General features: G+C 50.7%; 2 protein-coding genes across 2 annotated transcripts; both read right to left on the reverse strand.

Annotated features, from left to right (window-relative positions):
- Positions 1-282: 282 nt before the first annotated feature.
- On the reverse strand, positions 283-1,649 carry BO87DRAFT_353016 (PP1-complex regulatory subunit GLC8). Its single transcript, XM_025621219.1, has 3 exons — positions 1,508-1,649; positions 729-1,449; positions 283-647 (listed from the first exon to the last, which is right to left on the reverse strand). Exons 1-3 carry the CDS (start codon positions 1,545-1,547, stop codon positions 527-529), a joined length of 882 nt encoding a protein of 293 aa, XP_025482379.1. The 5' UTR covers positions 1,548-1,649; the 3' UTR covers positions 283-526.
- Positions 1,650-2,955: 1,306 nt separating this feature from the next.
- BO87DRAFT_302359 (uncharacterized protein) lies at positions 2,956-7,591 on the reverse strand (the record flags this gene model as incomplete). Its single annotated transcript, XM_025619200.1, has 3 exons — positions 2,956-6,115; positions 6,185-6,294; positions 6,350-7,591. The coding sequence occupies 3 exons, from the start codon at positions 7,589-7,591 to the stop codon at positions 2,956-2,958; spliced, it is 4,512 nt and encodes a 1,503-aa protein (XP_025482380.1).
- Positions 7,592-10,715: the final 3,124 nt, after the last annotated feature.

Genomic DNA, 10,715 nt, shown 5'->3' on the forward strand with positions numbered 1-10,715 from the left:
CCCCCCTGGCCAACTAGCAGGTCAGACAACAACAGTCTGGAACTCTCCCTGCTTTGCTTCGGGTGGATTGTTTCGGTTCCCTGACACTTGACTAGCTCATTTTACTACGGAGTACTATTCTAGTATCTACGTATCTAGTTCTAAAACAAGACGTGTCAATAATCCATAACTTCCTCCTCCCCCCGTACATTTCATTTTATCTCTCTCGTCTATCAATCAATCAATCAACCCATCAATCGCTATGAGTCTCAAAGAGCTGACAAATCCACATCAGCTTGTAGGAAAAAAAAAAAAAAAAAAAAAAAAAAAAACCGTAGTAAAAAGCAGAATACTTCCCATAGATACATACAAGTCCGTCCAATCATGACCAAACAACAACGCTGGGGAATATACAGAGTCCGTTTAATGCAGTAAGAATCAGCTAGTCCCTCCCTCCATCCATTTTCCTGTTTACCTCTTCCCGTCCTAAGTCCTTCTCGGGTAGAGTAAATTAGTTCTCTTTCTGCCCGTCCATCCTTTCGCACCCTCACTTTCCTCCATTTAGAAATCGCTCCGGAATCCTAGGCATCGGGGGCGGCACCGCGGCGCTCGAGCTGTCCCCCTCGTCTTCATCTTCGTCCATCTCGTCCTCGAGCTCTTCCGGGTGACTACAAATCAGAAACCCGTCAGTATACCAGACACCATGACAAATCCCACAGTCCCATTCTGGAAAACGAGGGGCAACTTACGCAAGGAGTTCCTTAATGTTCCGCATCTCATAGTGCTTCTTCCGATGCTGCTCGAACTGGCGATGCTTTGCCTCGGCTTCGCCCGCCGTCATCAACGTATCTCCACCAGACTCCGTCTCGCCATTCAGCTCGCCAGCCCCGACTACAACGTGCTTCCCGCCCCGATGTGAGTCATTGCTCAGGCTTCGTTCGCGCACGATCCGATCCGCATCTCCCATATGCGCATCACCACCATACTCCTCGGCCTCTCCCAGCTCCAAATCCGGAATATCGTCCTCTGCGATCGCCTTCTTGGGCGCCTTCTTCGTCTTGTCCAGTTCGTCCACCACCACCTCTTGCGCATCAATCAGACTTTCCTCACCCGCCAGCTCGTCTTCATCCTCGGCGGGGTCATAGCGCGGCGCATAGGGAGTCTTGGGTTCATCGATCTTCATCTTGGCCGTCTTCTCCTGCTCGGTCAGATACAGGTTGGCTTCGTCCCACTTCAGGCGAGGCGAAGACTCGTCGTGATGACCGTGGATGCTGGCAAGAGACTGTCGTCGCGACGAAGACCCGGGGCGAGTGTTGGATGACGACCGACGTCGACCGGCATTCTGGAGGGTGTTCTGAAGCGTGATTTCCTTGGTGTCCGTAGAGTCGGCCGAGGTCGGAGGGATCGTCAGAGTAGCGTGAGCATGCTGCGCGACCTGGGGAACTTGAGAGCTGGAGTTCTTCAAGATACCTGCTGTCCGATTAGCGACCAGACGTAGAACGGGGATGATCGCAAGAGGCTTGTTTACCCTTGGGTCGCTTGTGTGCATCCTCCATATGGTGAGACATGATCGCTAAGCGCACCGAAATCAAGTCGTGTAGTCAAGATGTATAGATGGAATAAGATAGAAAGTTGGTAAAGTAAACAGCAGCGACCGCTGTCGAAGGAAAATAAAGTATGAGAAAAATGAAGAGGGGAAAGGCGGAAAGGAAGGGGAAAAAAAAGACAAGATAAGAAAGCGGATCAGATGCGCAATAAATGCGACCCGAAAGAAATTAAATGAGCCAGGGAAAGGGAAAATTCAATGAGAGTCAGCTGCAAGTGCCCGAAGGAAAAGGCAGTATCTGAGGCTGAGCTGGCGACGAGACACACAGGAAGGAGGCCTGGATGAGGCGGGGGTGGGATTCCTCAGCCTCTGGCGATGAGTCCGACAAATGAGGGCGGTGGCACGGTTGCTGATGATGAATCACGTTCGCGCGGTCCAGCTGGATCTGATGATTACCTGGTGGCTCGATTCACTTTCTCTTTTTGTCTTTGCTTAGCACGAAAGGGGTAAAGGAGAAAGAGGAAAAAGGGGTCAGAGAGTAAGGCGACCAGGAGATGGTGCAGTTGGGTTGACAGTTCTTGTAACAGAAACATCGAAAGAGACAGAAGGAGCAGAAGAAGTAAATGCAAACAGACAGCCAGCCGTGACCTGGCACGTGGGGCTGTCCGTCGATGACGTCGCAAGCATCCGAGGGGGATCTCTTCTTCACCTCTCAAACTGTCAGAGATCGACTGTCGACTCCCGACCCACTACGTGGTTGCTACCTGACTACCTGACCCCATCAACGTTGCATAAAGCTGCTTGTATTCTGAACCCTGGTGGACCGGGTTTCCCTGCGTCCCTCCAGTTGCGGTCCGAGGTGCTAACGAACTACAAAGCGTTTCTACACTCCCGTCCTTGTCCCGGTATGCGATAGAACTCCAAGAGCCCGATTCCTTCGTCCCCCGTAAAGATGCGACAACTCACCAGCAAGATAAAAAAAGCCAAAGAAACAAAATGGTAGACGAACAAGTGATCGAATAGCAGAATGCCGCCCCAAGCACAAAAAAGAGGTGTAAGTGTATAGGGGAATCTCATGACCCTGCCCAGCTCCGTGAAAGACGAAGGACATCCCGCAGAAGGGTAGCATAGCAAAATACAACAGCCAAGGGGAAACCGGGGAGAACACCGTCCATCCAGATCTGTCAAACAGGATATCAATAGATCTGCGCGTCTGCACCAGGATTAGTTGCGTAAGTAGACCCGCGCCGGATGCCAAACATCGGCAGGTCGTGAATGGTATCAATATCATAGAAAGAGGTGAGAAGGAAAAAAGATATAAGTCCTAAAGATGATCACAAGCACATGCTCGCAAGCAATAAAAGAAAGAAACGAATCGAAAGTAAGGAAAGTACTGAGTATGAGTAGAACTGCAAAATAGAAAAGGAGATTTATGCAATAGACTCGAACTCCTCCCGCTCCCGAAGTCGGTTGCGCGCAAGTTCGTCCCCGCCATTGGCCGACAACTGCATCCAGTGCAGTGCCAGGCACATGCTCTGCGGGTCAGACTTGGAATCCTTGTCGCGGCGGTACATCATTTCAGCCTTGAATGTGTCTCGCAGCAGTGTGAGTGGTAGGGTTACCCGCGGGAGGAGTTCGGGGTGGGTAAGGTAAAGAATGGCCAGTTCCCGCTGGGCAACTGGATTGCCTTCCTTGGCAGTGATGATCCACATGCCCGCAGCATCCTCGAGGGCGTGCCCGGGCCGGGTTGTATGGTCGTAGCCAGGCGGATGGCGCCGACTGAATTCTTGAGATACAATGTTATCGGCGATTTCGACCATGCTATTGCAGATCTCGTCCTTGAGGCTCAGCGCCGCCAAGCCAAACTGTAGAAATGCAGTCCCGCTGTCGGTCTTGTTCAACGTCTCCGAAGGAACAAAGGCTGAGATGAACTGCAAGTCACGGAAAAGAGTCTTCGGCTTCACTTCAAGGAGGAGGCTGCGAAGAGCATCCACAATTTGATTCTCGGTGGGTGCACAATAATCAGAGGGTCGGGAGTCGAAAATGACAGACTCGGCCGCAGGAGTCGTCGGTGTATGAGAGGATTCCTGGGCATGAGTCCGCTTGGCATCAGACTCGGAGAAGCTATGACGGGCACTTCTCTTGTTCTGGAGCCCGGGAGTACGACCTCGCGGGCAGGAGGGCGGCTCAGTTGCACTGAATGGGCTTGCATCATCGTTATCGGAGTTCAAAGATGCAACAACAAGCGCCCGCAGATCCCGCAACGCCTTCAGCTTGATAAATGGGTTCCCATGTCGCGAGAAGACTTCTATGAGGCGTCGAAAGACAGTACCGTACGAGAAGCGCTGGGTTTCATCTGACTGCATAGAGTTGTCAGCGGCAGATGCAGACGGTGTCTCGGCATCCCCGGTTGTTGATCGATCTGCAGACTCCAGCGATCTGCTTCTCCGACGGTCCGACGGTGTGCGCTGGAGAGAATGATGAACGAATCGCTCATCACACTCGGTGTAAAATTGCTGAATGCGCGCGCGTTTCTTCATCTGGGTTCGGATTCTTTTCTGTTCCAGTGCGTTTCCAAACCAAGCGTCTGTCTCACTTCCACAGCTCCACACCGGGGAGCCTAAGTCACTCAAGAGCAAGCTCGTCAGGGTCTGTTTCAGGCCGTCCAAGAAAGCTCCTTTGCTGTGTGTTTTGCGATCATTGCGACGTGACGGCTGGACACCGTTATCGCTGAACATAGAGGGGGGTCGGGAATATAGGCTGGAAGCACTTGGTGCATAGTGTGCGGGTTGTGGTGTTGACCAGAATGTGCTGAACGAATCGCCGGTAGTAGTTGAGGCAGCCCTTCCTGGGGACCCGCCGATTGAAGAGGCGTCTGTGATCGAAGGCTCCCGAGGGATTTTCCACTTATCGGACATCAGACTCTGGAAAGAGGACTTGGAGCTCAGCGGAGGTAGGTCCTGCGTAAACCGTGAAGTGTCTGATGAACGAGTAGTAGTCCCGTGGACTGGCGAGGCATGTGGCGTGTCTTCACTGGAGATATTGAACGGTCGCATGCTCGAGGAGAGGCTTAGGAAGCTTCGGTTACTGGAGCCCTCGTACATGGCCCGCTCTTTGTGATACAGTTCGCTGGACCACAGCACCGGGGTTTCGGCCATGGTCTCGCCAACGAGTCGATTGATGCTTGTCTTTACCTCGTAGCAGAACCGGTGGATTCGCTCCTCACCTTTGCAGAAATTGTCGATGTTGTTGTGAGAGAGCCATTTGCGAATCAAGTCCACCTGCTCGTCCGACAGCTTGTTGGGACCACCTTGACTGCTTGGTGCCTTCATAATATTCATGACTTGCAACTCTGGTTTCTGAAGAAGGGAGTTTCCGAAGGGTCTCATGCTGCTGCGAGACCGGCCATCGCTTGGTGCTTGTCTGTAGAGGCGAGCAGAGTAGATCATAGTCTTCAATGCTAGTGCGACATGTTTGGCATCTTCGTACCTCATCGAGTGCTTTACGTCAGTCATGTACCACATCTTGTCTCGAAGTTTAGCCACGGTGGCCATCAAGTCCTTTACGGATCTCTGCACTCGTTGTACATGCCTGTTGAGGGCAACGAGATCAGTTTCACACCGTTCAATAACCGCCCGTGAGGTAGCGAGTGAGCGGACACACGATGCATGCATGGGCTCAAGGATCCACGAGTCGTCGACGCGTCGAGAGGGAGAGTTTGCAACGCTGCGGACAAGCTGTCGGCCGGCATTCCACCAGTAGTGGGCCCCGATGAAATCAGAGTCATGATGGCAGTGTTCCATGGCCCTATCGAACTTTTGCTTTAGGGATAGATGGGCTTCTTGGGATACGCCATAAGTATCTATGAAACCATACTCTGCAGCATCATCGGCAGGGTTATCTTGAATCAGTTTCACAATGGCTGTTTGGAGAGCTTCAGAGTTGTCTTCAATTCCCAAGGTGGTGGACTGAACGTCGTCCACAGAATCGTGCTCCGGAAAACTGGACGGGCCATTATCGGGGAAAAGACCCCAGGTCAAGCATCTTCCATTTCGGCTCATGGAGAAGATGGTCCATTCTTCAGCTGCAGGTGGTTCCAGAGTTGTACGACCATCAGGCTCGCTCAGATCTGACAACTCGAAGCGGATCCTGTCAGCATTGCGACTCATGCAATTCTCCGGTAGCGACAGAAAGGCCATGTCAGAAGCAAATAATCTCTGGTCCTGGAGGGCGTGAATGGACATGTTATCGGAAGGAGGCCGGAAAAATCCTGGCTCAATGATAGACGCTATAGAGCGATCTGACCGAGCGGCCAAAGAACCAGCAGGGGAGGAAGGCATCCCGGAAGACGAGAGCGGGGAATTGCATGTAGAAGCGGTTGTCCTAGGGAATAGAGCATTCAGCAGGGTTAAGATGTCAGCAGCGGAGAGCATCAAGAATGCAGCAGGCGATTGCCGGCTGCTGATAGCTGTCGCGCGGGAAGAGGTTTGTATTCCGAAGACGTTCCTGCGAGGGTCGGCATGGTCGAACCGGCAAAGCATGCTCTCAACGTGCCTTCTCACCGTGGGACGAGCCATAGAATAGTGGTTCCTACAAGGTGAATTAGCGAATGCTCTAGATAAGAGCTTCACGTAGTGACTGGACAAAGGGACAACGGACATGGAATGAAGGACGGCAAAGACTTGCGAGTAGGCACGGAGTCCGACCTGTCCGAGGAGCTTCTCTCTAGCATCTTTTCTGATATGGAAGTCAAGCAAGAGACCGTGTGCCTGGACATAGTGTTAGAGTAGGAGCTTTGAAACATCTGGGTGAGCCTTCTCATACCTCAGGGTAGGTCAGTGCGCTATAGAGGAATTTTGCAAAGAACCACTGGACAAACAAGAACTCAAGGAAACGGTCACGACCGTCCTGACGTTCGAGTTTCTGCAAAATAGCACTGCTCAATTGCATCACCGCATGCGGAAGCCCTCCATCTGGGTCATCCAAAAGCTGGAACAATGCATCTACTGCAGAAGCAAAAAATTCCTCGGCCACATCGGTCTTCAAGGGGTCGGGAGGCTCTGTACCAAAACTCATGCCAGGGGGAGTTTCTACATGTTCCAGGAGAAATGCGCCGGTTTGCAGGATATCCATGAGATAGAGCTCAAATTTGGGCTTCGCTTTCCATTCACTGTTTGTGGCCCAGGAACCTAAAATGTGGCCGAGTAGGGGATCGTACTTGATGCCGCCATCGGATACAAATTTTGCAAAGACAGACGACCAAACATCCAAGCGGAGCTGTGCTTCCGGGGCATCTGAATCCAATGGGGACGCATAAACGTTGAACAGTAGAGTAGACAGGGCATCCGTACGCTCAAAAGTCAAGGCGCGATCTTTAAGGGAAGAGGCAGAAGAGCGCTTTGAAAAGGAGGCATGAGTCCGGGAACGGGATGCAGGTGGTGGGAATGACATCTCACTGGGATCGCTTGCAGCGCCCGCAGATGATACCAAGGCCGTCAGTTGGCCAGGAGTCAAGGCTCTGATCCTCTCCAAGATGAATTGAGGATCGGTACGGGCCAAATGTAGAATTTCCAAAAGATCGGACCTAGATTGGGGACTCAACTGAAGGAAAAAGTCCGGGGAACGGTCCACGGGGGACTCGCGGATGGGCGACCATTCTTCCAACGGATCCTGCCGGTGAAAGTTGCGCCGGAAAGCGGAATCGCATGATTCCTGGAGGTCTACCAGGGTATGATAGAGAGCAACAAAATTGGGCTTATCATCGTGTTTAAGGCGGTCGACCAAGCCTCGTTGGACGATTGAACTGACGCGGACGAAGCGCGCCGAAATCCCCATTGAAACCTTAAGGGCATGGAGACGGTGCTCCAAACTCTTCCGACGGCTCTGATTATGATGATTTTGACGATAACGAACGGCCAACTCCTCAAAGGATACCTTGGGCAGCTCCGTAGGCAGGGCGCCATGGTTGTTTTCCTGGGACTGTCCATCCTGGGAGCAGACGAGGCTTGCGACACGCGAAATCGGGCGATCCAAGTCGCCAGACTCACCTATGGTGCGACCCGCCATTGCGTCGGGAGAAAAGAGCATGGGAGACATGCTAGAAGTCGCAACCGGAGTGGAAGATTGAGGCGCGGCCTCACATGGTGTAGTTGCCTGAACGGATGAGGGAATCAAGCCTGACGAGCCAGAAAACAAGGCCGAGCCGTTAGCACGTAGTTAGTCGGGCTGGGTGGCTATACTATTGGGGAAAGGACAGCAATCGATCGCATGAAGCAAGCCAATATCGATGCGTAGGACAGGGGGCCAGGCGATTCGGCAAATTAATTTGCCAATTAAGTGGACGCGCACAAAATGACCCGAAAGGAGTAAACGGAGGAAGACAGAGCGAAAAAATGGGACAGAAAAGAGTCGAAATCGAAGAAGAAGAAGAGAAGGCAAAAAAGAGAGCCGTGCGCGCACATACAGGTCACATAAGCCAAGGTGGATGAAAGAGCATCGGATTGGGCATCGAACATGGTGTTGCCATGGGCAGTCGTCTCCTGGACACTAGGCCGAGACGAAGACAGCTGAGGTTGCAAGATGCCCCCGGCGCGAGAAGCTCCCTCACTAGCGCATGGTCCTCCTAAAGGAGAGGCAGTAGGTGAGATTCGGTCCTCATGGGGGGAATCCAGATGGTGATGAATGGCGGACACGATGGAGAGCTCCAGGATGGGAGTGGGGGCGACGAGAAGATGGTAGTAGTGGTGGTGGTGGTGGTGGTGGTGGTGGTATTGGTAGAGGGTTGAGGTGGGAGAAGAGAAGGACGAAGGAAGAAAGAGTAGTAGTAGAAGAGGAAGAAGGATCAAAATAATAGAAAAAGGCAAGGTGGGAAAACTAGACACACGCAGAGCGGAAAGAGAGAGGAGGGGAAGTTGGAGCAGAGGGTAATGGAGTGTGCGGTGGTGGTAAGTAAGTAGGTAGGAAGTAGAGGTAGTAATGGTGGAAGCAGTACTACGAATGAAAGTGGGCAGGATAATAACAATAATGAGGACGACTGATGGAGGGGGGTAGATTGCAGAAAATGGAGAAATATAATCCACACCCACACACACTATTTCGGGGACATATACCAAGAAGGTGGGAAATAATAATAATAAAAATAAAAAACTAAAGCACCGAAACAAATAATAGACGACAGTGGGATAGCCAGTCAGTCAAGTCAGCTACCAAGTAAGTACAGTATGTAAGTAGTAAGTAGTAGAAGAGGGATTCGAATGAGGGAAGAATAGTAGTAGAATAGTAGTAGAATAGGAATAGTTGAATGATTCACAGGCTGATAAACTCCGACCTCGTCCGGATAAGGGAGGGACAACTGGCTGACTTGGCCGTGGGCGGGATGACATGCAGACACAGACAGACACTCCTCAAGGAAATAACAGAATAATAATCAGAAAATCTAAAAAAGAAATACGGAAAAAAAAAATATTGACAAAAAAATCAAAAATCAAAAATCAAAGTCCAGTTACTAACGAGGGACTCCCGTGGGCAGTATTACTCCTACACGGCTAGCGGATGCCAGCAAATCGAACGATCCGGAGGGGAGGGGCGAAAGGGAAAAGCAAGTCAGAGCAGGATGGAGAAGAGTGGTTGGTCAGGTTGTGTGACTGGCTGGTCGGCTGGATACAAGGAAAAGAAGGCGTGGATTTGTTGGCGGTGACTCGAATCGGCCGCTTGCAGGGACCGATGAAGCTGCAGGGTGAGGCAAGAAAATAAGTTTCTTTTTTTTTTTTTTTCCTTTCTCTTTTTTGACTTATTCGTCAACTTGTACCTTGCTTGAGGACCGGGGCGGGAGCAGGTACATTATTTACTAACTCTCCATTACTTCCCATCCAGTTTCTGCAGCCCAGACGGCTGACCTGTCCCGGTCTGGGGAAATCAGTAAATTTACGTTATGTATCTAACTAAGTAGTAACTTCCCTGATGCTATGAGGGAGGACAGCTGAACAACTAGATCTACTCAATTAAGTAACAAACATCATGTAAAATATCGACTGACCCTCAAACATTATCCCCATCAGTGAGTGTGGAAGATAAGTAGTAGTGGTGGTAAGTAGATAGATAGTACGGAGTAGACAAGACACGAAAGCAAACCCGGTCAGATCCCCCAGCAGGCCAACGAAACAGCAGAGAAACGGATGAGAAACCGGACTAATCCTGATACTGTTTTCCCTTTTTCTTAGTCTTTTTCTCCCCTACCGAACGAACTAAACTTCCGCCCGGAACGAAGAAAAAGAGGACAGCAAGAGGGCGCGAAGAGAGAGACAAGACAGACAGAGAGAGCGAGAGAGCGAGAAATTCCTTGATGAGCTGGCAATGCATGCATGCATGACGGACCCTCCGTCGGGAGCCACTGATTTGTTGGCCGCCCCCCTTACTGTGTTGGCCCGACTAGTCAGTAAGTAGAGTTATGGGCTCAGCCTGTCTGGTCTTGTTTCCCATCTTCGGTCAGGACTCTCTGTCACTCTCACTTTCTGTCTGTGGGTGTCTCGTCTCTTTTACTGAACTGATCAGCTGTACATGGGGGGGAAGAAGGGCGATGGGGAGGGTGACTTGAATGAGTAAGAACTTGATGGAGTGTGGGTGGACTGAAATGGAAAGTTCTAGCTAGTATCCATGTACTTAGCTGGCTAGCTGCTAACTAAAAGGTAACCTGCAGGTCAGACACTTTTCTTCGTAACTCCCTAAGAGTAAGCAAAGCAAAGCAAAGCAAAGTAAATATTCCGGATCAACTCACTAATAACGATGATTGACTGCATCTTTGAAATCCCCAAATAATAACCCCATCCATCCATAATCCTCCTCCTCCTTCTTATCATAAACAAGACTAACTATCTAGTAAGAGAATAAGTTGACGGTCCCTCCCGTCCCAAAGATGATTTGTGGCTCCGCGGCACTAAGCCCCATCGGGCGCGACAACCAGCAACCCCCCACCTGCACGTGTTCATCTGCCACTTGCCCAGCTGGGTTGCCCCTCTAGTCCCAATTGGGGCTTAGACCACAACCAGCAGATGGAAGCTGGTGAGGATGATGATGATTCACTCACTACAGTACCCATTCCATCAATCAACAATTTTAACGAACCGAATAAAATGTGAATATTGAAATTTTTTTTTTTTTTTTTTTTTTTTTTTGTTAAATAATTTAACAAAAT

This window comes from Aspergillus neoniger, assembly GCF_003184625.1.
Source record: "Aspergillus neoniger CBS 115656 unplaced genomic scaffold BO87scaffold_7, whole genome shotgun sequence".
Taxonomy (NCBI): Eukaryota; Fungi; Ascomycota; class Eurotiomycetes; order Eurotiales; family Aspergillaceae; genus Aspergillus; species Aspergillus neoniger.